Source organism: Elephas maximus, chromosome 2 (genome assembly GCF_024166365.1).
Source record: "Elephas maximus indicus isolate mEleMax1 chromosome 2, mEleMax1 primary haplotype, whole genome shotgun sequence".
In the NCBI taxonomy this organism is placed as follows: domain Eukaryota; kingdom Metazoa; phylum Chordata; class Mammalia; order Proboscidea; family Elephantidae; genus Elephas; species Elephas maximus.
This window is the reverse complement of record NC_064820.1, coordinates 154,994,378-155,020,800: the sequence shown is the minus strand read 5'-3', so window position 1 is coordinate 155,020,800 and position 26,423 is coordinate 154,994,378. Positions and strand designations below refer to the sequence as shown.

At 49.2% G+C, this 26,423-nt stretch overlaps 1 protein-coding gene across 7 annotated transcripts in view; it reads left to right on the top strand.

The window, feature by feature from the left end:
* Positions 1-11,541: 11,541 nt before the first annotated feature.
* Positions 11,542-26,423, top strand: part of ARAP3 (ArfGAP with RhoGAP domain, ankyrin repeat and PH domain 3) — a 26,394-nt gene continuing 11,512 nt past the window's right edge. For 3 of the 7 annotated variants that reach the window (XM_049873913.1, XM_049873914.1, XM_049873915.1), the window contains exons 1-15: positions 11,957-13,776; positions 13,918-13,979; positions 14,087-14,198; positions 18,928-19,131; positions 19,279-19,348; positions 19,601-19,990; positions 20,065-20,171; positions 20,417-20,616; positions 20,714-20,799; positions 20,936-21,118; positions 21,278-21,416; positions 22,039-22,155; positions 22,814-22,961; positions 23,086-23,188; positions 25,063-25,282. In XM_049873913.1, the coding sequence (XP_049729870.1) occupies positions 13,253-13,776; positions 13,918-13,979; positions 14,087-14,198; positions 18,928-19,131; positions 19,279-19,348; positions 19,601-19,990; positions 20,065-20,171; positions 20,417-20,616; positions 20,714-20,799; positions 20,936-21,118; positions 21,278-21,416; positions 22,039-22,155; positions 22,814-22,961; positions 23,086-23,188; positions 25,063-25,282 (2,665 nt within the window). In that variant the 5' untranslated portion in view covers positions 11,957-13,252. The other 4 variants (XM_049873910.1, XM_049873912.1, XM_049873911.1 and 1 more) reach the window with 4 other exon arrangements.

The following is a 26,423-nucleotide window of genomic DNA, read 5'->3' as shown; positions in this document are numbered from 1 at the left end:
GAGGGGCTGGACTGGGGCTGTCCGCCCCCCGCACTCCCGGTCTGGGTCTCCCACCCTCTGGCTACTACTGGCCCCCGCTCCCAGTTCATAAACACTGTAGTCTCAGGGCAAAACCCCAATTCCAAAACACATCCTCACACTCCACGGGGGTTTTGTGCCCCAAAGAGAGACCAACCAGTGACAGTTTGGTGGTTTGCAGTGAGGCAGTACAGGAGAAAATTCAGGCAGAGACAAAGGAAAGAGACTGAATGTCCCAAAATCACTCCTGCACCCACTCCAACCTTTCTTTGGATGTGTGTGGGGTGCACCAGTCTGGGGTTAGAACTGTAATCTGCTAATCCCTGAGGTCATCCCAGTCATTCTTCTGCTTCTAGGCAAGACCACCCTTCTTCTGCATTTCCAAGACAGAAAGAGGGGGGAAGAGATGAGGGACCTGAGCCCAGGCAGTCTGCCCTGCCCACCTAGGATGTGTTGCATAAATAGGATCAGAGAGCAGGGGCATCTTTGACAGAGTGGAGTACACAAGAAGTTTAACATCTACCTGTGCTGTCCAAGGAGCCCTAGTGGCGTAGAGGCTAAGAGCTCTGCAGCTAACAAAAAGGTTAGCAGTTTGAAACCACCAGCTGCTCCTTGGAAACCCTATGGGGCAGTTCTACTCTGTCCTACAGGGTCGCTGTGAGTCCGAATTGACTCGACAGCAGCGGGTTTTTTTATGGGCGCTGTGCAAGATGGTAGCCACTAACCATGTATTGCTTTTTAAATTATGATTGTTTTAGTTCCTCTGGCTTACCAGCCACATTTCAAGTGTCCAGTGGCCACATGTGGCTAGTGGCTACTATATTGGACAGCTCAGATACAGAACATGTCCATCATTGCATAAGTTCTGTTGGACAGCACTTCCCACTAACGTTATCCATGGGGAAATCAAGACCCAAAGAGGTTTCAGCTGCAATACTAGGTGCCCTTCAGAAAATGTAGTAAAATTACAGAAAAATATATTCCTATAAATACAGCTCATGTCCACAGCCTGGGTGGCAGAAGACAGGGTCCAGAGCCTACTGTTGAGGGGAGGAGGTCAGGACAGGAGGTGTTCTGTGTTTGTTTTTCCCCTCCCCCCACCCTAGGACTGCCCCAGCCCTCCAGATAAAGGAGGCTTAGAGGCCTAGAACTCCCTCCTTTCCCCCATGATGACCTCATCCTCACAAAAATGTGTTCAAGAGAGTGAGGAGGGCAGTGGGGAGGTGTTTGGAGGAGGGCAGCCTGGGGAAATGGCACAGCCCTGAGTCAGACAGATTGGAGGTGAGGAGGATTGTGTTGATCCGAGCCAGTCTCCATGCCACAGGACTCTCTCCAACCCCTTTGCTCCATTGTATCATAGCTGGAGCCATCTTTATAAAATTCAAATCTGAACCTATCTTCCCATGCTTAAACCCTTCCTGACTCCCTGTTGCTCTTGAAATGGAAATCAAATCCCAACCAAGAAGTATACAAGGGTCTGCATGGCTTGGTCCTAGACCCCTTCAGTTTCAGCTGGCCCTTACTCCCCACCTCTCTCCTCTGTGCCTGGTACACACCAGGCTTGCTTCTGCCTCAGGGCCTTTGCACTTGTGGTTCTTCTGCCTAGAACACTCTGCCTCTCACCCTCAGTTATCTCCTACCCACCTTTCTGATCTCAACTTCAGCAAAATTCCCTGGAGAACTCTCCCTGACCCCCAGGCCAGGACAGCTTGCTCTGTTTTACCTTCTTCTAGTACTTTCCTTCAGAACACGGCATCTCAGTTTGTAATTATACATTTTTTCAGGGTTCTTTGATAAATGTTTCACTCTCCTACCAGATGTTCTCTCCACACTCTGTTTATGCTCTTTGTTGTATCTCTAAACTCTTGAGCAATGGTTGGTCCAGAAGAGATGCTCAATAAAAATATGAGAAATAAAAGCTTGAATGGGAGTACTCCTTCCTTCAGTAAGCATACTCCTCAAAGCTCCTCAAAGCCCCCCCACCCAGGTCCCAGTTCATCAGGATCCAGTGAAGGCAATGGCTGTGCCCTCCACCACTAGGAGGGTAAGGGTAGAGGTAGGGGGTGAGATCTGGAGGCCACTGGAGACAATGGGGGTGACCAGGAGTGACAGGAAATTGAATGAAGGGGGTCACAAAAGTGTTGAAACTGACAAGGTGACAACCAGAGACCTTGGCAAATGGTAGAAATAAAACAAGGGGTGCAGTGTGGTCTAATTTGGCAATAAGGTGCCATGGGCTGATTGATTAAAACAAGATAATGGGATGTGCCAGTGCAATGGGGTAATAGGCAAGCTGGTGGTATTCGAGAGTCATTGCAGAAGTGACTGGTAAAAATAATACAAAGAACAGGAAACATTTATGGAGCCCTTTCTGTGCATCAGGCCCTTTCCTGTCTGGTGATATATTATCTAGAGTAATATATCTGGAAATATATTATCCACATATTTCCATGTATTAATCTTTACAGCAACCCTGTGAGGTAAGCACTATTATCATCTCTATTTTGCAGAAAAGGAAATGGTAACACAGAGAGGTTAAGTAACTTGCTCAGGTCACATAGCTGATAGAGATGGAGTCAGGATTTAAATCCAGGTCTGTTTGACTCCAGAGGCTTTGCTCTTAATTACTACATCATACCATCCCCCTTTCTACCATCTGTCAGTTTGTCCTACTGTGGTTGGTTGTGTGTTGCTATGATGCTGGAAACTATGCCACCAATATTTCAAATACTAGCAGAGTCACCCAAGGTGGACAGGTTCCAGTGAAGCTTCCACACTAAGACAGACATGGAAGAATGGCCTGGCAATCTACTTCTGAAAATTAGCCAATGAAAACCCTATGGATCACAACAGAATATTGCCCGATATAGTGCTGGAAGATGAAACCTCTAGGTGGAAGGCACTCAAAATACACAGTAGCCACAACAATGGACTCAGCATACCAATAATCGTGGGAATGGCTCAGGACCAGGCAACATTTTGCTCTGTTGTACATGGAGTCGCCATGAGTTGGAACCAACTTGACAGCAACTAACAATAACAACAACCACCATTTCCTTTTGATGAACAAACTGGCTTCCAAAGCAACTGTGGCTGTAGTGGCCTATGGTTGGGATAGGGGGAGAAAAGGGAGACATGGAAGGCAGTATTGGTGAATTCCCTTCCACATCTCCTCATTGCTTGGGTCTGCCCCTTTGTTTTCTCACTAGTGCCCCCTTTATCTAGATTTTCAAGGTTAAGATTTACTACTGTGACTTTCCTTCTTCCTCCTCCCTTCCCACAAAATTCCAGGGAGGCTAAATCAGACTGCACAACAAAGAGCATGGGAGAACTGTCTTCAATGCCCGCCCTCCCTTTCTCAGTGAAGGAAGATGGTGAGTGCAATAGCAGGCCCATGGGGTGGTGGGGGGGTGGGGGGGTGCGCAGCCAAGCATGTCACGTGACTCCCTGCCAACAGGTAAGGCAGGGAAAGAAGACACTGACACTGCCCTGTGGACATTTTAGAGGAATCATTATATCCTGGGAATCTGTTCTATGAGATCCAGAAAATCTATTAACAAAGCCTTCCTAAAATTTTATTAGTGCCCTACATTTAAGCCAACTGAATGAAGACTTCAAAGGATCTAGAGGAAGTTGAAGGCATAAAATGGAAGAAGCCTGGGTCGCTAATGAATCCTTGGAGGAATGCTGCAGGACCAGGCAGTGGTGAACTATGTGGAATTGCTGATGCTAGAGGTGAACCCAGAACATGAGGATCCTACAGGCTGATTTGAAGCTACTGAAGAAGATCAAAAACTACAGCCTTCAGTATGGATTACACCTCAACATAAAGAAAATAAAGACCCTTGGAATAGAACCAATAAGCAACAACATGATAAATGGAGAAAATACTGAAGTTGTCAAGGATTTCATTTTACTTGGATCCACAATCAATGCCCATGGAAGCAGCAGTCAAGAAATCAAATGACACAGTGCATTAGGCTAATCTGCTACAAAAGACCTCCTTAATGTGTTCAAAAGCAAAGATGTCACTTCGAGGACTAAGGTGCATCTGACTCAAGCCAAGACATTTTCAATCACCTCATATGCATGCAAAAGCTAGACAATGAATAAGGCCTACCAAAGAATAATTGATGCCTTCGAATTATGGTATTGGTGAAGAGTATTGAATATACCGTGGACAGCCAGAAGAACTAAAAAGTCTCTTGGAAGAAGCACAGCCAGAGTGCTCCTTGGAAGCAAGGATGTCGAGACTTCGTCTTACGTACTTTGGACATGTAATCAGGAGGGACCAGTCTCTGGAGAAGGACATCATGCCGGTAAAGTAGAGGGTCAGTGAAAAAGAAGAAGACCCTCAGCGAGATGGACTGACACAGTGGCTGCACAATGGCCTCAAACATAGCAATAATTGTTAGAATGGCACAGGACTGGGCAGTGTTTCATTCTGTTGTACATAGGATCTACTATGAGTTGGAACCGACTCGATGGCACCTAACAACAACAACAACACAGGCTTGCTTGCAACACAGTGAAAATGGAAGAATAAGAGAATCTGATCAATAACTAGATCATACCCTAATGGATGATGAAAAACCACATAGAACTTTTGTTCATCTGAGACAAGGATCAGCAAACCACCATCTGTGGGCCGGATCTAGTTTGTTGCCTAGTGTTGTACAGCTCACGATTTAAGAATAGTTTTCACTCTAAGATGAAACGATTGATCTGTATGCACGCAGAGTAGAAGAGAAAGAAGGAAACTAAAGACCTAGAGAAGAAACTAGTTTACAGAACTAACTGTCTACATGAACCAGCGCTTCATCTACCCTGAGACCAGAACTAGATGGTTCCTGGCTACCACTACCAACCATTCTGATCAAGAACACAATAGATGGATCCTGATAGAATTGGTGCAAAATGTGGAACAGAACTCAAATTCTTAAAAAGTCCAGACTTTCTCAAGGGACATCCAGGTCAATTGGCAAAACAGTTCATAAAGGTAATGCTAGCCTGGTAAGTAGTATCTGGGGTCTTAAAAGAAAAACTTGCAAGCAGCCATCTAAGAAGCAACTCTTGGTCTCTTCCTGCCTGGAGCAAACGAGAATGAAGAAAACCGAACACTCAAGGAAGCAATTAGTCCAAAGGACTAATGGCCTGCATGAACCACAGCCTCCTTTAACCTGAGACCAGAAGAACTAGATGGTGCCCAGCTACCACTACTGACCATTCTGACAAAAATCACAATAGAAGGTCTCAGTTAGAATGGGTAAAAAATGTACAACAAAATTCAAATTAAAAAAAAAAAAAAAGACCAGGCTTACTGATCTGAAAGAGACTGGAGGAACCCCCGAAACTATTGCCCTAAGACAACCTTCTAACTTGAAAATATAGTTACTACTGGAGGCCACCTTTCAGCCAAATAATAGACGGAGCTATAAAATAAACAATAACATCCGTGAAGAATGTGCTTCTTAGAACAATCGACTATATGAGACCAAAAGGGTAACATTTGCCCAAAATCAAAGACAAGGAGACAGGGATGGACAGGGAAACAGGACTAACAGAAACAGGGAACCCAGAGAGGAAATAGGGAGGGTGCTAGCACATTGAGAGGATTGCAAGCAACGTCACAAAACAATTTGCGTAAAAATCATTGACTGGAAAATTAGTTTGCTATGTAAACTTTCACCTAAAGCACAAGAAAAAAAAAAAAAAAAAAGGCCGGACTTACTGGACCGTTGAGACTGGAGGACTCCCCCCAACTACCACCCTGAGATACTCTTTAAACCTTGAATCGAAACTGCTCCAAGAGATCATCTTTTAGCTATGTAACAGATTGGCTCATAAAATAAACAGTATCACCCGTGAGTACTGTGCTTCTTTAAGGAACCATCTATATGATACTAAATGGTCAATATTTACTCTAAAGCAAAGAAGAGAAGGTAAGGGGGCAGGGAAACTAGATTACTGGAAACAGAACAACCGGAACAGAAATCATGAGAAAACTGACACACTGTGAAAAAAGTAACCAATGTCACTGAATGAATTGTTAAACAGGAACCTAATTTGCTGTGTAAACTTTCACGGAAAACACAATAAAGTATTATTTAAAAAAAAAAAAAGAGCATAGCAGAAAGACTGGGTTGGTTATAAGAAGAACTTTGAGCAGATGGGGCACTAAAGAGTGAGGAGTGAGAAGTCCCAGAAACTGAGGTTTGTGAGCAATGTAGTAGTATCACTACAGGTTATAAGGTCTTTTGAGAGATGAAACACTGAAGAACCTGCTCATTCTTTTTTGTTTCTGGACTGTAAAAAAAAAAAAATTTTTTTTTTTTTTTAAATTGTCACTTCATGTCATGGGAGCTCCCAACTTATATCTGGGTTACACCAGAGCAGGCAAATCAGATGATAATGGTTAATAATGCCATCTTTCTAACCAGGATGACCTGGGCCTGTGAGGTTCCAGGGTTAGGGTTTAAGAGGGTCCCTTCCTAGTACCCTTTGCCACCAGGCCCTGAAGAAGCAATAGAAGATACCCCAAAAGGAAAACGCAGCTCAGCCCAGGTTACCAGCCATGCCTGTCCCTGGAGTAAAGTGAGCTCCCTTGCTGAGCGTGGCATTGCTGATCTTGAGGTAAGCAGGCTCCTTGGAGAGTGAGGATGAGAGAGGTCTGGCTAAGGAGGAGGAACTCAAGACAGCTTTTCACAGAAGAAGCCTTCCAAGGGACACAGGGCACCTACCCAGTCTCTTCTTCATTCCTGTGACCTGGTTCACTTCTTGCACTACTATCACTTTTGCCCTCTTGTCATGGGACGCCTTCCAGCTCTATCAGGACATTCTGTGACTTCTTTCCTCCCCAGTTCCTCAGGTCAACAGCTCCCCATGCCCCACCCAATCATCTTGGGAGGCGTACTCTCCTTCAAGGGAATACTCTCCCATTCTTGAGTTTTCAGAGAAAAGATCAAGCCCCAGATAGTCATGTTCCTTTTCCTTGAGCTCACTGATCTTGCTCTGCCCACCTACTGGGGGCCAGGGCCAACATCTGCTGCTGCACCAGGTTCATGAGTCTCTGTGCCTTCACACCAGACCTGGTCAGTGCTCCCTCAGAGCAGGGAGGAGGGCAGAGGGAAGCCTCAACACCTGGATTCTCAGACTACAGCTCCAGGGAGGGGAGTGCGGGAAGCAATCCCTCTATTTCCAAGTTCAGGGTCACAGAGGCTTCAACCGTTGTCTGCTGAGACTGTGATACCCTTCTCCCTTGACTCATTCTCACTCATCTCTGCCTTCACTTTTTCCGGTCCTTAAGAAGGCTGAGAATAAAAGAGGAGGTGGAGAAGAAAAGACCTACGTCACCCAGGCAGAGCCTGAGGCCCAGAGACACCTCTTCTTCCAGCTCCCAGTGACCTTAGAATCAGAGAGTTCTCTCTAGCCCACTGTGCCTAGGCCACAAGCATACCCTAGAATCTGCCGGTCCCCTCAGAGACAGATTCTGGGGATACAGAAAGAGACAGACATAGACAGAGACACAGAGAGATAGAGGTAGACAGAGGTAAAAAGAGAGATATACACAGAGAAAAAGTCACAAAGAGATTCAGAGTGTGAAGAAAGACAGAAGTGTATGCAGAGGAAGACAGAAAGGAAAAAGAAATAGGAAGAGAGACATAGAGAGATACAGATATAGAAGGAGATACACATAGATTGAGCCAGGCAGAAAGAGAGAAGGAAGGTGCTACTCAAGGCACAGAGGCCTCCACCCCAGGCCATAGGATTCAGCCAGAGAGGGGAAGTAGGGTCTAAAGGAGGAAGCCGGGTTTCCCTCTCTGTGGCTCTACCCAGATCCTCTGCCCAGGTGTTTTTAATCTGGGGTCGGTGAACTTGGATGATGTAGTGTTCCCCCCAAAATGCATGTCCATCTAGAACCTCAGAATGTGACCCTCTTTAGAAAAGGGTCTGCAAAAAGTTTAGCATCTTCAGATGAGGTCGTCCTGGGTGGGGGGTGAACTCTAAATCCAATTACTGTTGCTGTCTTAGGCATCTAGTGCTGCTATAACAGAAATGCCACAAGTAGATGGCTTTAACAAAAAGAATTTTATTCTCTCACAGTCCAGTAAGCTACAAGTCCGAACTGAGGGCGCTGGCTCCAGGGGAAGGTTTTCTCTGTCAGCTCTGGAGGGAGGTCCTCATCATCAGTCTTTCCTCGGCCTGAGAGCATCTCAGCACAGGACCCTCGGGTCCAAATGACACGCTCTGCTCCTGGCACTGCTTACGTGGTGGTATGAGGTCATCTGTCTCTCTGTTCACTTCTCTCTTTTATGTCTTAAGACACTACCTCATCTTGTAGACCTCATCAATGTAACTGCCGCTAATCCATCTTATTACATCATAGTGATAGGATTTACAACATATAGGAAAATCACATAAAATGGTGGACAATCACACAATACTGAGAATCATGGCCCAGGTACGTTGACAGGTATTTGGGGAGGGGCACAATTTAATCCACGACAATTGTCCTTACAAGAGAAAGCAGAGGGAGATTTGACATAGACAAAGAGCAGAAGGCCATGGGAAGACACAGAGACACCAAGGAGAGACACACAGGAAAGATGGCCCTGTGAGGATGGAGGTAGAGACTGCAGTGATGTGTCTATAAGCCAAGGAATGCCATGGATTGCCAGCAACCACCAGAAGCTAAGAGAGAGGCATGGGGTGGTTTCTCTCTCAGAGTCTCCAGAAGGATACAACCCTGCTGACACCTTGATTTCACACTTCTGGCATCCTGAACTGCAGGAGAATAAGTTTCTGTTGTTTTAAGCTATCAAGTTTGTGGTATTTTGTTACGGAAGCTCTAGGAAACTAATATAAATTGGGTGGTGGTGGGTGGATTACATTATTTTCACTAATCTCTACCTGACATTTGCAAGGATAGTGCGGGACTGGCAGTGTTCTGTTGTACATAGGATCACTGTAAGTCAGAACCGACTCGACAGTACTAGCAATAACAACTACCTGACATTTAGCATTTTCTTCAATTATAACTGTAGCAACAAACCAATCAGATTAGCCATAACTATGGCTTTGTCACCAATAGATATAGGATATATTTTCATATCATTTTACAGTACTATAGATGTTTTGAAATATCATTTATGCTTATCACTATTTCAAAATGATGTGAAAGTATTGACCTACCTCTGGATTTTGTTATATAAAGATTAATAATGAAGCACATATATTACTATTTTTACATAAAATATTTTTATAACTGCATTGCAATATAATTGATTTCCTTTGCAATCCTATTTTATTTTATGCATTTTAAAGCATTATTCTGAGATGGGGTCCATAGGTTTTACCAGACTGTCAAAGGGAAACATGGCACAGAAAAAGTTAAGAATTCCTCTGTCTAGTCCATGGCCAGCAACCCCACAGCACCCATCCCTGTGGGCTCTCTGTACCCTATACTCCCCTCCATTGCTGTGTGAGTCTGAGTCCTCCAAGGAGCAAATGCCAAGATGAGATTAAATGTGCACGGCTTTTACTAGGGGACATGCCTATGACGGAGTCCCTGGGTGACGCAAATAAGCAACTGACTGTTAACCAAAAGGTTGGAGGTTCAAGTCCACCCAGAGGCACCTTGGAAGAAAGGCCTGGTGATCTATTTCCAAAAAGGCAGCCACTGAAAACTCTATGAAGCATAGTTCTATTCTGACACACAGGGGGTTGCCACGAGTTTAAATAGACTTTTTGGCAACTGGTATGCCTAAGGGAGAAAATGGGGAGGGAGTCAGGGTCTACGACACTTCAGAAAGCAGTACCCAGCTGACCCTGAAGGAAGGAAGCCGGAAAGAAGCATCCTAGGCCGCCATACAGTTGAAGGAAAGTTCAGCAAGACCTTGGGAGGAATTCTTGAGCCAAAGAAGGCTGTAAGAGGAGTTCCCTATCTTCTGGCAATGGGCCTGCCTTAGGATCTCTGCTGCCCTTGGTCACTGGCTGGGAGCCCAGTAAACTTAGAGCACAGGATCCTTGGTGTAGAAGCTAACGGATTTCTGAGAAGAGCAGCTGGGCCCCTTGGTCCATTTCACTTCTTATGGTTGGAGGTCTGTCAGGGGCATTCTCATGGCCACTGCAGTTGTCCATCCAGGATAATGACAGGACACTCCTCCCTGAGTACCTGGTGCAGGGGTTCTGTCTAGGATTGTCTGGTGAGCTCGTTAGTTAAGCATGTGTGGTCTTGGGGAGCTGGCCATTTTCTAGCTGCGTGGCCTTGAGAAAGCTATTTAATGCTCTAGTGTCTCCTTATCTGGTGATAAAATTCCCTCTTTTATGGAGTTGTCAGGAGGATTAATTTAAGTTTGCAAAATGATGTTTGCACAGGGCCTGAAACACAGTCAGGGCTCAATAATTGGTAGCCATTATTACGGCCATTTTAATAATTAAATATTACCATCATTCTCTTTCTCAAAGGGAAGGCCCTAGGAAAGTGGGCTCAGGAGGCTGAAGATGACAGTGCCTCCCCCAGATGGGGCACCTGAGAAGTGGGAACCACTTCCTCATACTCCCCTCTCCTTCCCCTGAGGCAGGGGTCTTCCCCTAGATACTGACAGTTCCTGTGTCTGCTGACTCACAGCCAACTTCCTCTCGTACAAACAGGAAAACAAAGCAGGCCACCCAGCGACCCCCCCGCCACCCCCAACACCATAGGCACAGCTCAACAGTGGCCAGCTCTGAGGGGGAAGTACCTCAGGGGCTGGAGGACTGGCCCCAGGGCTGGGGCTCCCAGGCAAGAAGGGGGAAGGGAACCATTTCTCCTCAGGCTTCCCCAATCCTTTTTGATTCTAGGTTGGGAGAGTGGTGAGAAGGAGCTTACCTCAAGGATAAAAAGGCTGCTAGGTCACTGTGATTGAAGGGCACCAGCCATAGACCCGCAAAAGGCAGCCCCAAACTCTGTTTGGGGAGTGGGGATGTTACCTTGCTGACTTTCATCCCTGGGAAGAAACCTAGGCTGGGCCCTTGGGGAGGCAGAAGCAGATGGAGGTTCCTCTACTGGATCTTTGCCCCTAGTTCCCCAGCCCAGGTCGCTGGGTCATGAAAGGGGCTCCAAGAAAGGCGGTGGCTATCCATGACTTCTGGATCCCCAACTTCCTCCCCCATTAACTGGTGCTGAGGTCCAGCCACAATGCTGGGTGTGGGAAGATTTGGCAAGGCTGGGAGGGGAAGAGAGAGGCAGAGCGGATGCAAAGTAGTCCTTGCAGCACTTTCCCTTTCCCGGTTTCAGCCCGTCCCTATGTCTGTCCTGGTCTCTGCCTCTTTGTTCCTCTCTCTAGGGTTGTCTTTGCCCCCAACCCTGGTCCGGTCCCTTTCCTGGCCCAGATCGGGCAAGGCCTGGCGGGGGCCGAGATAAGCGCGGCGGTTGGGTAAGGACTCCAGACCTTCTGAAGGCCCGCGCTTGCACAAGGAGTGGCCGGGGCCCCGCGGGAGGAACCGGCCTGGCGGGGCGGGGCTGGGCCCGTCGGGGGAGGGCTGAGGGGAGGCGGGGCCGGCGCGGCGGGGCTTGGAGCCTCGAACCGCGCTGCGGGCACCGGGCAGCGGACGACGGCCGAGAAGTGAGGTGAGGACCTCTGCACCCCCGGGGCCCCTGCTTCCCAGACTTTTCCCCATCACCTTTCCGAGGGCTTTCGTGGGATCCTCGGCCGCCTCCGCGCCGGCGGCCCTTCCCCTCCGGCCGCGACCCGCCCCTAGCTCCTGTTGTCCGGCGCTGCCCCCTCCCTCCTCACCCCTCCCTGGTCGAGTCCGCGTTGCCCGCCCCCACACTCCTGTCAGCGCGCACCTCCTGGTCCCCAGTCTCGTGCCCTCCGCCGGGCTTGAGTCACCGGGAAACTGGGCTCTGAGTCAGGGCCCGAGGATCAGCACCGGACCATGGTTTGGGTATGGGGCCCCGCTGGAGTGTGGTGGAGGGAGGCCAGGGCTGAGGCTGGGACGGAAAGGGAGGCCTGGTCAGGGACGGAGTATGAAATAAACAGAGAGAGCCCTGCAGGCCGAGATGGGGAGTCAGAGAAGTCTCGAATCAAGGTCGGAGAGATGTGGCCAGAGACACTGATACAACTAAAGACCGAGTTAGAACTGGAGACTGCGAAAAGGATAGGCTTCAATAGAGGGCAAAACAGAGTGGTACAGGGAGATGGACAAAGATGGATTTAGAGGTAGAGACAGAGATGCGGTGGGATGGAGGCAGGGACAAGGCAGAGATAAAACTCAGGCGAGACAGAGTCAGTGATAGGCTCAGGGAATAAACAGGGAGAGGCTGGCAGAATGGGCCAGAGCTCCAGAGAGCTAAGCCCCAGGACATGGGCAGAAAGGAGGAAGGCTTGGACAAAGCAGAGGTAAGGAGATGTAATTTCATAGGGTGTTCACGCCAACGTGCACACATGTGTATTCTGCCATGGGTGTAAGGGTGGAGAAGACCCAAAGACTCCAGAGCACCCCTAGCATCTCTGTGGCCCAGTTCTCCCCCAATCTCTACCCCCAGATGCCCTCTGCCCAGGGTTCAGACTCCACCTATTGGGACTGGTTAGGGCTCTCCAGTCAGCCTGACCAGGGCAGGCAGGATGTGGGGGTGGCTAGGGCTGGAGGGACAGGAAGGAAGTCTGAGCAGAGACAATAGGTGGAAGGGGAGGAGGAACTGGGAACAGCAGGATTAGGATGGCCAACCGGCATCATAGCTCAAAACCAGTGGGAGTGGGGTCTGCATCCCTCTCCCCACCTTATGGCACGTCTGGATCAGAACACACCAGTAGCCCCCTCCTCCCACAAACCCACCAGCCTATTCTCTCTCACACACACATACAACCCACACATAGGTTCTAGCATCTAGTCCCATGCTTATCTCAGCTGGGTGTGCAGTAAAGTAGGGGAGGAGCTTTGATCCAGACCCAGGGTGGGGCAGAAGCCTGGGGGCCAAGACTACCACCAACTTGCTGTGAGCCTGGTCAAGCCTCTTTCACTTTCTGGACCTCAGTTTCCTGATCTGCAAATGGAGGGATTCTCCTACAAGAGCTTTTTCTGGTATTCTGGGGTGGCTCTGCCTCCAGATCTCAGACCTTTGGGCATTTTTGATTGGAGAAAGATTGAAGTCTGGTACTCCCTGTCCAAGCCTCAGGGACAGGGAGGGGGGATACTCAGCCTGAGCCCTCCCTTCACCCTGCCCCTTCCCCCAGCAATGGCCTGAGCCCCCATGGCTGCCCCTCAGGACCTGGACATCGCTGTGTGGCTGGCCAAGGTGCACCTGGAGCAGTATGCAGACACGTTCCGGCAGCATGGCCTGACTACAGCGGGTGCAGCCCGGGGCCTGGGCCAGGAGGAGCTGAGGCAGTTGGGCATCAGCGCCACAGGGCACCGGAAACGCATTCTCCGCCTACTGCAGGCGGGTGCTGCAGAGGGCTTCCCGGATCCCCAATCAGATAGTGCCATGGAGCCATCCTCCAGTCCAGACCCCCAAGCCCAGACCTCCAAGCCTGTGCCCAAGCCCAGGACAGTGTTTGGTGGGCTCAGCGGCCCTGCCACCACCCAGAGGCCTGGGCCAAGCCCAGCCCTGCGAGGACCAGAAGTTTCCAGGAGCCCAGAGTCCAGCCCAAGGTCCCCTCCTCTCCCTACTGCCTCTTCTGAGCAGACTTCAGCCTTGAATACTATGGAAATGACTCCCAATGCCATCTACTTCGGTTTGGACTTAAGAGGCGGGTCACAGGCAACTCAGGACATGTGAGTGGGGTTGGCTTCCTGGGGATCCAGTGCTGGAGTAAGAACAGGCAGGGTGGGGTGATGAGCGGGCAGGAAGAACGGGGCATGAGGGCTTGTCCCTCCTCATCTCTCCCTTAATAACCAAGAGGCCTTTCCACTCAGAACCCCAGAGAGCTCCCAGAAAGCTGCCCCCACCCCTACCCTCAGGCCTGCCACCGGCACAGGTAGGTGGGTTATTATGAGCTGGGGAAGAGGGACAGCACCCTTGGAGACCTCAGACACTTCCACCTGACTCCTCTTCCCTCTGTCTCCCGCACTCCTCCCCCACTAGTGCACATCATGGACCCTGGTTGCCTGTACTATGGTGTCCAGCCTGTGGGGGTCTCAGGGTCCCCCGACAGAAGAGAGGGCAGAGGTGTCTGTCAGGACAGGGCTGAACACAGGTGAGTGCTCAGTAGGGTGGTGATGGAAGGGAGAGGGGAAGCTTGGGGAGCAGCTGAGCTGGCGGTGGCCATGTATCCTATCCAGTTTTTTATCAAATGTGCATGGCATGTGCACTGAAGATACAGGATGAATATAATAGACACGGCCCTGCCCTTGGACAGCCTGTGACTCAGTGGGGCAGAGAGGAAATAAAACAAGTTAACAAACAAATGGATATATAATTAAAACTTGGCAGAAGTGCTTTTCATTTTTTTCTTTTTTTGTCCAACAAATATTTATCGAGCACATATTGCGTGCCAGATATTGTAGATGCTTGGGATTGTTGTTGTTTCTAGGTGCCGTCGAGTCGGTTCTGACTCATAGTGACCCTATGTACAACAGAACAAAACACTGCCTGGTCCTGGCCATTCTCAAAATTGTTGCTATGCTTGAGCTCATTGTTGCAGCCACTGTGTCAATCCATCTCCTTGAAGGTCTTCCCCTTTTTTCACTGGCATGGATCAGTGAATAAAATAGACAGAAATCCCTGCCACGGTGGGCAGATTGTCAATTAACAAGAAATGATAAATAAGTTGCAAAACATGTTAAAAGGTGTTAAGTGTCATGGGAAAAATAGAGCAGGGTAAGGAGGCAAAAACCAAACCAAACCCATTGCCTTCGAGTCAATTCTGACTCATGGTGATCCTATAGGACAGAGTAGAACTGCCCCACAGAGTTTCCAAGGAGCAGCTTGTAGATTCAAACTGCCAACCTTTTACTTAGCAGCTGAGCTTTTAACCACTATGCCATCAGGGCTCCAAGGAGGCAAGAGAACTGCAACTTCTCATTAGAGTTGTGAGAGAATGAAAAGGATGACATTTGAGTGGAAACTTGAAGGAGTTGTGGGGGTTAGCCATGAAGATATCTGGGGGAAGAATGTTTCAAGCAGGGGGAATGGTCAGCATGGAGGCTTTAAGGAGAGCACATGCACAGGGAGATCCAGAAACATCGAGGAGGCCAGTATGGCTGGGACAGAGTGGGGAAGAGGGTGGGAGGAGAAGACAACATCAGAGAAGAAAAAGGGGGCCAGATAAAGTGGGACCTTGCAGGAACTTTTGCCATGAGAGGGCTTTTGACTTGCATTTTAAGAGGATCCCTCTGGTTGCTGTTTTGGGAGTAGTCCGTTGGAGGCAAATGCAGTGGCAGAGAATCCAGTGAGGAGGTGAGAGATCTCCCAGTAGAGAGATAGTAGTGCAGGTGGTGAGAAGTCAAGAATGATGTCAAGGGTTTTGCTCTGAGCCTGCGTTGTCCAAAACAGCAGCCACTGGCCACCTGTGACTACCGGGCACATGAAATGTAGCTAGTCTGAACCGAGATGTGCAGCAAGTGTAAGATATACGCCAGATTTCAAAGACTTAGTCTGAAAAACTATGTAAACTATCTTAATTTTATGTCGATTCCATACTAAAATGTTAATGTTTGGGATGTATTGGGTTAAATAAAATACATTATTAAAATTAACTTCACCTGTTTCTTTTTATTTTGGTAAATGTGGCTACTATAAAATTTAATATGTGGCTGGCATTGACTTCTGTTGGATAGCGTTGGTCTGAGCAACTGAAAACTCATGGAGTTCCCATGGCCTGAGATGCGACGACTCTGCAGAAAGCAGATGGGGAGGCGGGGATAGGTCAGGAGTTTGGTTTTGGACATGTTGAACTTGAGGTGTATGTCATACATCCAAGAAGAGATGACAGATAGGCCATTGGATATATAAGCCTGGAATTTGGGTGGAAGGTCTGAGCTGGAGATCTAAATTTGTGAGTTGTTAGCATATAGATGGTTATATATAGGTATGAATGAGTGTAGATAGAGAGGAAGCCAATATCAGAGCCCTGGCATACTCCACTATCAAGAAGTTTGGGAGAAGAGGAAGAAATATACTGTTTCAGCAAAACAGACTGAAAAGAAGTGACAAAAGAAGTAGAAGGAAGACCAGGGAAATGTGGTATTGTAGGAACCAAGTGAAGAAAGTGTATGAGGAGGAGACAGAGGTCAACTGTGTCAAATGATGCTGAAAGGTCAAGTAAGATGAGCACTGAGAAGCGACTTTTGGAATTGGCATCATGGAGGTCATTGGGGACCTTGATGAAGGCAGTCTCAGTGGAGTGGCGGGGGTTACAGCCTGGTTGGAGTGGGCTTAAGAGAGAACGGTAGGAAAGGAGTTGCGAACAGCAAGGTAGACACCATTTTTGAGGAGTTTTTCCTCAAAGGAGAGCAGAGAATTGGAGTGATAATTGATAATGGAAGGGGAGTCAAGAAAAGGTTTTTTTTTATAGGCTGGGATGTTACTCGTGTTTGCAGGTGAATAGGAATGACCCAGTAGGAGGGAAATTTAGCTGATGTAGGAGAGAGAGAGGAGAAACCCTGGAGTGATGTCCTGGTGTAGGTGAGAGGGGATAGGATCAAGTGCAGGAAGGGAGGTACTGGCTTTGGGCAGGAGTGTTTCTAGTCATAGGAGGAAGGCAGAATGTGTGGTGAGATCAGGTAAATGTGGTGCTGGTGTCTGGGGGTTCTCTTCTGACGGCTTCAATGAGGTGGGAATTGCTCAGTGAAGTTGGAAACAAATAGGGTAGAGTGGTGGTTCTCAGCCTTGGCTGCAGAGTAGCCTGAGCAACTTAAACACCATACAGATGCCTAGCCCCCACCCCCGGAGTTTCAAATTTAAGTGGTCTGAGATGCAGTGGTTTCACTGAGGGAGGGGCGGGGGTGTGGACTGCACCAGGTGACACTGTCAGAGGGGTTGACACCAAAATGACTGTCTATAAAATTTTTTGCAGTGTTCCAGCAGAAACTTATTTTTTTAGAAACATTATTTTTTTATAAAAATCTTCCTGTAGTTATAACAAAAACATTTTTTCGTAAGCCCAGCTTACATATATCAGTATTCTTACAAGGCTAAAACTCTGTGCTAGTTTACTTTTGAACCTCCCAATGTGCTCCGGGGCCGTGGTGGCGCAGTGGCTAAGAACTCAGCTGCTAACCGAAAGGTCAGCAGTTCTAATCCACCAGCCGCTCCTTGGAAACCTTATGGGGCAGTTCTACTCTGTCCTATAGGGTCGCTATGAGTCAGAATCCACCTGAAGGCAATTGTTTTTTTTTAGTTTCTTTCTTTTTTAATGTGCCCCAGTCAGAGCTGTCATTATTAACCCAATTACAATGATGCCTCCCATCACATGGTTTCGTCTGCAAGCTCTACGAGCGTGCACTGTTTTCATTGCTGCTGGTGTTTCTATAGTTGCTGATTTTGTCAAATTTTCTGATGTTTTAGCTACAGTATTGTGCTGATTAGTATTTGTGAACCGATATCAATAACTTTTTTGAGAGTGAAGTAGTTAAAGGAAAAGTAAGAAGAAAATAAAAAAGGCTTCTTCTCAGTTACTAAAAATATAACTAATAATGTTATAATTCAATGTAGAAAGATTTTGCAAAACAATTTTGTGTTAGTATTCATATAATCTAAGAAATGCTACATTTAAGTAATTTACAGCTACATTTCTCACATATTATTCTATGATTAAAATCGATAATAAAATTACTAAGGATTCTGTATGGTCTGGTACAGGAGGAGGTCCATGGCGGGCGTGACACTGGAAGGTACTGCACTGGGTGACGCTAACCCTAGTGACGCCACTGCTGAGATGGGGCCCATAAACGAGTACTTTTAAGTTTCCCACCCAGATGACTTTGTGCTGCCGAGGCTGAGAACTACTGGAAAGTATAGGAAATAATAGGAGAATTTATTAGGGCAGTTAAGAAAGATCTTTCTGAGCAGATGACATTAAAATAAAGACCCGAAGAATGAGAAAAGCAGCCCCGGGAAGCATGTTATAGGCAGAGGGAACAGCATGTTCAAACAGGAAAGAGAATGTGGCTGGACAAAGGTGGTACCCAATGAGGTCAGGGGAGTGGCCGTGGGTATCATTATGCACGATCTTGCAGCCCATGGTAAGGAAATTGGCTTTATCCTAAGTGTACACGGGAAGTTATTGGAAGGCTTCATGCAGGGAGTTAATTGATCTCATTTGCATTTTAAAAAGAGCACTCTGGTGGCTATGGGAGAATGGACTATGGGAGAGAGGGCAAGAGTGGAAGCAGGTGACCCCAGTACCCAATGCTGTCCAGTCGAATCCGACTCATAGCAACCCTATAGGACAGAGTAGAACTGCCCCATAGAGTTTCCAAGGAGCGCCTGGTGGATTTGAACTGCTGACCCTTTGGTTAGCAGCTGTAGCACTTAACCACTATGCCACCAGGGTTTCCAGCAGGTGACCAGTTAGGCAATTTGTATCACCACAGTGCAAGCTGATGGGGACTTGGTCCAGGGAAAGAAGACCAAAAACTTTGTGGAGAAAGGACCAGTAAGACTTATTGATTAGAAATGGGCAACCACGGCAGACAGAGACCAATCGACACAGCCTTCCCCAACCTTTCCACCCAAATAACACTAATAGCAGAGGAGACAGACTGAAATTTCCCTAATAGAATTTCTAAATATGCTCAAGGGAAAAGCTCCATGCCAATCTTTTGGGTTCCCAACCTCCCTGTTCCCTTCCTTGAAAAGCACGTGCGTTACCTGCCAGGCACTCTACTAGGTGCTAAGGGTGGGGGTGGAGAAGTTATAAAGGGTGTGTCCAGAGTGCTAGGGGTGGTCTCATGTCTGTCCCTCCCTCTCTTGGCCCTCACAAGGCTCAGCAGGCAGGATCTGGAAGCAAGGGAGAATGCCGGCTATGCCAGTCTTGAGCTGCCTGGGGACTCCACCTTCTTGATGCCCACCTTGGACACGGAAGAGACCAGTGATGACCTAATTTCACCCTATGCCAGCTTCTCCTCCACAGCAGACCCCCCCATGCCCCTGCTCAGTGGCTGGCTGGACAAGCTCTCACCTCAAGGGTAGGGCTACTGGGAAGGGAAGGGAGGAGAAGGAAGCTGGGAGCTAGTTGGCGGGAGTGGGTGGATCCCAAGTGCTCCCAGACCCTATGAGCACCCCGAGAATGCAACCCTCAACACTCACTAATCTTGGTCCCTCCCTTTTTTCAGAAACTATGTCTTCCAGAGACGTTTTGTGCAGTTCAATGGGAGGAGTCTGATGTACTTTGGCAGTGACAAGGTGGGGTCAGGGAGATGGTACATGGAGACTAGGAAGAGGGAGAGGGAGGGCTGAGATGCTCAGGATAGGAAGAAGGGAAGACCATGGAGTGTTGCCACATGACTCATGTCAGCATTTAAAGTAGCCAGGTTAGCTGGCAGTAACCACTGCTTGTGGACTGAGTACTGAACTCATGAAAGTTGATGCTGGACTCAGGGGTCAGTGCACATGGTTCAGTTCCTGTCCCCATTAGGCTTTGGGTTCTCCCTTCAGGACCCCTTCCCCAGGGGTGTGATCCCCTTGACTGCCATTGAGATGACCCGCAGCAACAAGGACAACAAGTTTCAGGTCATCACCAGCCAGAGGGTATTTGTGTTCCGCACAGAGAACGAGGGTGAGGGCCAGGGCCCACTGGGTCAGGGTGGGATGCAGGGAGACAGGAGTGTGAGCACACAGCCCACTGACCTGCCCCCACCAGCTCAGCGGGACACATGGTGCGATACGCTGCAATCCTGCCTGAAGGAGCAGCGCCTCCTGGGCCACCCCCGGCTGCCCCAGCCACCCCGTCCCCTTCGCACGGGCATGCTGGAGCTGCGTGGACATAAGGCCAAGGTGTTTGCTGCCTTGAGCCCTGGAGAACTGGCGCTGTACAAGAGTGAGCAGGTGAGGAGGGCTGGCCCAGGGCCAAGGGACCTGGCCTAGCCCATTCTGGCCTTTCACTCTGCCTGCCCCACCAGGCCTTCTCTCTGGGCATTGGGATCTGCTTCATCGAGCTGCAGGGCTGCAGCGTCCGGGAGACCAAGAGTCGCAGCTTCGACCTGCTCACGCCCCATCGCTGCTTCAGGTGGGGCCCAGACTGGCAAGAGGCATGGCTAGGAGACAGACTTTTGGGGAAGGCACCGGGGTGCAGAACACTGGAGGTCACGTCAGTAGGATGTCTTTGGGTGTACACTAATGGGAAGGCAGGGACAGGAGTATCAGGAGGGTCTGGGTTGGCCAAGAGGTGGCTTATGGTGGCTCTGCAGGAATGGCCAGTGGGATGGGATGAGGGCGGGGTCCATGCCCACGGACTGGCTGTCCACCCCTCAGCTTCACAGCCGAGTCTGGTGGGGCTCGGCAGAGCTGGGCGGCCGCTCTGCAGGAAGCAGTAACCGAGACCCTGTCTAACTACGAGGTGGCTGAGAAGATCTGGTCCAACCGAGCAAACCGGCACTGTGCAGACTGTGGGGCTTCGCAGCCAGACTGGGCTGCCGTCAACCTGGGGGTGGTCATCTGCAAGCAGTGTGCAGGTGAGGCCTGGGGTCTCAAATCAACTTGCGGATGGGAGCGGGGCTGTGGTGGGAGGGCTCAGGGTACCCATGCTATGTGCCCCTTATACCCTGACAGGTCAGCACCGAGCGTTGGGCTCTGGAATTTCCAAGGTGCAGAGCCTGAAGCTGGATACAAGTGTCTGGAGTAATGAGATAGTGCAGGTGAGGGGGTGAAGAGGGAGAAAGTGGGGAGCATGGAAGAGGAGCGTCCAAGAAAAGGCCTAGGCCCAGCCTGGCACAGGGATGCGGGGAGAGTGGAATACCTGGGGACTTGCCTTTGCCCCTTATCATCCTGCAGTTGTTCATTGTCCTGGGTAACAATCGAGCCAACCGCTTCTGGGCAGCGGCATTACCCCCAAGCGAAAGGCTGCATCCAGATGCATCCCCTGGCCCTAGAGGAGAGTTCATTTCCCGAAAATACCGGTCAGGTCTCTTTCGGAAGCCTCATCCTCAGTATACAGATCATAGCCAGTTTCTCCAGGTAAGAGGGACAGGTTGGGTCTGATGGAGAGAGGGAAGCACAGTCTTTGGGCTGGGATGCCTAGACATGGGTGATGGGGGCTGGTTTGGTGATTGGAAGACATCCCTAGGGCTCTCACGTGGGGGTGGGAGGCTGACAGAGGCTCTTCCCTCCCTGAAGGCACTGTGTGCAGCTGTGGCAGGACCCAACCTGTTAAAGAACATGGCTCAGCTCCTCTGTGTTGAGGCCTCCGAGGGTGAGGAAGAGCCCTGGTCCCCTTCAGCCCTGGATGGCAACCTCCCTGGCCTCTTGCCCCCAGGTAATCCCCCCAAGTGCCTCCTGCGTCTCAGCCCTGACCTGTGCCTTGGTTACTGGGGGGGCAGGGGATGGGTAATTACCCCATCATCCAGCCCATTATAGTGGCCTGGCCTGAGGAGCTTTCCAACCCCTTGGTTCCTCTGGGCCTGTTTCCTGATGGCATGAGATGACTGGTGATGGCCACTGCCTAGGGTGGGTCTGGATATTCCAGGTGTCAGTGCTGGCCACACCTGACCTGGTCAACCCAAAGGTCAGGTCTGATCTCTCATAGAAACAGTCAGCTTAATGCTGCTGGTCTCCAGTGGTCAGATCGTGAGGAGCTGAGGCACTTGGAGGATGACCCATGCTCTCAGGTCCCCTTTTCAGAGCAGACTGCCTGGCTGGCTGGCTGGTAGGCAGAGGCAGTGGGCAAGGGCTGAGCTAGAGGCCTCCCTGTCCCATCATCCCCTGCCTTCCTCTTTTCCAATCTAGGTAGTGAGGGGTCCAGCCCCACTGGGCTATGCTTGGCCATGCTGCCAGTAGAGTTGGGTCCCATTGTCTTTCCATTCAGTCTCTTTTCCAAGGAGGCTCAGGCCATCCCTTTGCACTGGCCTCAGCTGACCACCTTTCCTTCTCCCCTGCAGACCCCTCCCCTGGTGTATACAATGAGGTGGTGGTGCCTGCCACTTACAGCAGCTTCCTGTACTGTGGTTCCATCAGCAACAAAGCTGGACCCCCACCCCCTCGCAAGGGCCGGGATGGTGAGAGGAATCCAGGGGATGGGAGAAGACAGGGCAGAAATGGGGGTGGGTGTAAGTGCACTGCAAAGGGGCAGGAAGGACAGGGCTGAGATGGGAAGGTAGGGACACACCCTGGAGTGGGCTGCGATGCTGGGGGTGAGGGAAGGACCGTGCCAGGTGGCAGCACTGAGCGAGAGTTAAGAGGCTGTGCTTTGAAATCAGACCATGTGGTCCAAATCCCAGCTCTGCTATTTCCTACCTATGTAACCTGGACTAGTTACTCAAGCACTGAGCCTTAGTTTACCCGTCTGCAAAAGAGAACTGATAATAGTACCCACCTCATAGGGTTGTGAAGATGATGTGGGATCATGCATAGGCAGAGGGCTTGGTACAGAATAAATATCTGATAAATGGGAACTGGACCCCTCGGTGGTACAGCAGTTAAGCACTCAGCTGCTTACCAAAAGGTGGGAAGTTTGAAGCCACTCTGCAGGAGAAAGACCTGGCAATCTGCTTCTGTAAAGGCTATAGCCTGGAAAACCCTATGGGGCAGCTCTGCTGTGTCACATGGGGTCGCTATGAGTTGAAATCGACTCAATGGCACCTAACAACAACAAATGGGAACTATGATAGTGGGGTCAGAAGTCTGCTGCCCCCTGATTGTCTGTCATCCCCTTAGCTCCCCAACGACTGTGGTGTGTGCTGGGAGCAGCTCTGGAAATGTTTGTGTCAGAAAGCAGCTCTGAACCCCTCAGCCTCATCCAGCCCCAGGATGTTGTCTGTCTGGGCGTGAGCCCCCCACCCACTGACACAGGTGACCTCGACAGGTAACACCCCTTCTCCCCACCTGCCCCTGTGCTCACTGAGCAACTCCTTTTCCCTTCCCCATCCCCAGCATGACAGCCCCTTCATTGGCCAGCTTTTTCCTCCCTAACCTCACCTTTTCTTCAGGTTCCCCTTTTCCTTTGAGCTCATCCTTACTGGGGGGAGGATCCAGCATTTTGGGACAGATGGAGCTGACAGTCTGGAAGCCTGGACCAGTGCCCTGGGCAAGGTGAGACAGTCGAAACCTTTCCCCCACAGCCCATGGTTTCTCTGACCCATCTACCCCGCTTCTGTCTTCTCTTATCCCTACAGTCCCTCCCACCACTTCCACTAACCGCTAAGGCTGATTGAGCTATTATTCTGTGCCAGGCCCTATGTTACGCACTGCCCATTCAATATCTCATTTAATTTTTATAATAATCCTCCGAGGTAAGGACTATGAGTATTTTACATATAAGGAAACTGAGACTCAGAGGTTACGAACTCACTTGGTCAAGGTCACAGAGCTAGGAGGCAGCAGAATATGAGACCAAAAACCAGGCCGCTGTTTCAAAGCTCATGCCCCAAACCTCACTGTGCTGTGGCCCCTTCCTGCGGAGGAGCTGCCTCTGGCTCCTGCTACCCCCACCCCAATTCTCCAGCAGGCCCAGGGACAAAGCTGTCTTCACATGTCCAGCTTCACCATTCCCAGATAGCCCAACCTCTCCATCCTGTACCCTCTTCCTGGAATTAAAAGTTCAGGCCCTGGAGTCAGACACACTTGAACTTAAGTCCTACAGCTCTTAGCCTTGTGACCTTTTCCACACCTGTAGAGTGGGTGTAAAAGATCCATCCCCTAGGGTTGAGAATTAAGTGAGATGTGAAGCCCACATTACTTGGCAAGAAGGAAGCCCTCAGTATGTAGGTGTTGAAATGATGACGATGATGGTGACAATCTTTCCCATCCAAAAACAGCTTTTCCCTCAGCCCTGTTCTACTTTGAACTCATCACCCTGGTGCCCTCCTTCGCCTCCTGACAGCTTCTCAGAAAGTGGTGTACTCTGGCAGCCTGTAGTTCCTCCTTAACCCCTGCAGCTCCCTTCCTCTGCCCATACTCTTCCCAGCTGCTACCCTGCAGGTCACCAGTGACTTCCTGTTTCCAAACTGCAACGGCCTTTCTCTGACCTTCTCAGGCCATCTCTGCAGCATCCGACCCCTCCCGTAGGGAGCACTCATCCCTGTGGTTCTGTTCCCACTCCCTGTTCTCCTACAATGCCTTACACCAAGACATTGTCCCTGTCCCCTGGCAGGGTCTATCGTGGCCCTCACAACCAGGTCTAAGTCTCATCTTATTTTCATCTACACTTTTCCAAAAACTCAGCCCATCCTTTAAGACGGTGCTACCCCAAGTGTGATCTGAAGGCTGTTACACGATGCTGGGCCACGGACTGTTTGTTTTAGTTAGTGACAAGATAAGTATAGAAATTGAGAGCGAGCATTTAGGGTTGTTTACAGCAATTTAACAAAGTAATTTTATGTATTGAATCTAATAATAAAAATTGGGGACTTGTATCTATTATGTCTCTGTTTTTGCATTTCACTTTTCTAGAAACTCATTTTTATTGTTTTCTGTGGAAGTATTGGTCAGTGACAGATGAAAATTTTTTTTTAAAAGGGAAACAAGAAAGGTTGGTCTTTTGCTGCTTTAGTTTGAGAAGGACCGGTTTAAGGTCCATCTGAAATGCCCTCTCTTCCGTAAAGCCTCTCCACAGCCCCCTGGGTGGTGGGATTTCCCGGGGCATCAAGACTCTTCAGTTATAGCGCTATGCTACCCTTTCTTCCTTGCCCCCAGCCCCCAGCTAAGCTAAGGGCACAAGGCTGCCACATAGGAGGCTTTTCTATGTTGGCTGGAGTAAATTGAATTTCTTCCCTGTCTTTTTCCATCTCCTATGTCTCCTCCCTGGCTTTCTCCCCATCACTTTTCATTGCTCTCTTTCTTCTGCTTTCTCTTCATGTCTTTGCCTTTCCCTGTCCCTCTCACTGTCATCTTTCTCCGCATACCCCTTATCTCTTCCCCCGTCCTCCTCGCTCTCTATGTCTATCCTGCCCAATTCTCCCCCACAGTGGTTCTCCCCTCTGAGCTGTCACCAGCTGCTGGGTCCTGGGCTGCTGCGACTGGGCCGACTATGGCTGCGGTCCCCCTCCCACACAGCCCTGGCCCCTGGCCTCTGGCTGTCAGGGTTCGGCCTCCTTCGTGGTGACCACCTGTTCCTGTGTCCTGCACCGGGTCCAGGACCCCCAGCCCCTGAGGACATGGTGCATCTGCGGCGGCTACAGGAGATCAGTGAGCAAGGATGGCTACGGGGGTCGGGTGGACCTTCTTCTATTTGGGGATCTTTTTTTTTTTTTTATGGGAAACCAGTGGAGTCCCTGGGTGGTGCAAACAGTTAAGCACTCAACTACTAACTGAAAAGTTGGCAGTTCGAATCTACCCAGAGGTGCCTTGGATGAAAGGCCTGTCAGTCTACTTTTGAAAGGTCACAGCCACTGAAACTTCTTTGGGGCACAGTTCTATTCTGAAACACATGGGGCCGCCATGAGTTGGAATCAACGCCATGACAACTGGTTTGTTTTTTATGGGAAATAGCAGAACATAGTGGTTTTGAGCACAAGCTCTGGAGTCAAACTGCCCAGATTTAGATCCCACCTCCATCACTTCCTAAGGACCCCTGGTGGTGGAGTGGTTAATTGCTCGGCTTCTAACTGAAATGTCGGTGGTTTGAACCCATCAGCTACTCCGCAGGAGAAAGATGTGGCAATCTGCTTCTGTAAAGATTATAGCCTTGGAAATCCTATGGAGCAGTGCTACTCTGTCCTATAGGGTCATTATGAGTTGTAATCCCCTCGATGGCAGTGAGTTTAGTTTTTTTTGTTTGTTTCCACCACTTCCTAGCTGTGTACCCTTAAACAAGTTATTTAATCTCTCTGTGCCTTAGTTTCCTCATCTGTAAAAGGAGCACAATAATAGGACCTTCTTCAGAGGGTTATAGTGAGGTTCAAGTAAGGTAATGCATGTAAAGCACTATCACAGAGCCTGGCAAGAGGCATCTTGTAAATATTCAATAAATGTTGTGTGTTATAAATGTTGTTACCATTATCATTTGGAGTCACTATTTGCTGGGGGCTGGGAACTGGGAGAGAGGATGGATACCCTCACTGATCTCCTTTCTCCTAACAGAGGAGTAGTATAGGATAACGTTTTAGGGCTTTGGCACCTGGATTTGAACCTAGCTTTGCCATTTTTTAGCAAGTAACCTGAGGCAAGTTACTCAACCTCTCTGAACTTTAGTGTATCACCTGTAAAATGAGGGTAATGTCATTACATAACTCAGAAAATTGATTGCAACATTCTTTGTAAGGCTCCTCTCAGCCTGGCACCTACATACCTTAAGCACTTAATAAATAATAGTCATCATTATGATGAA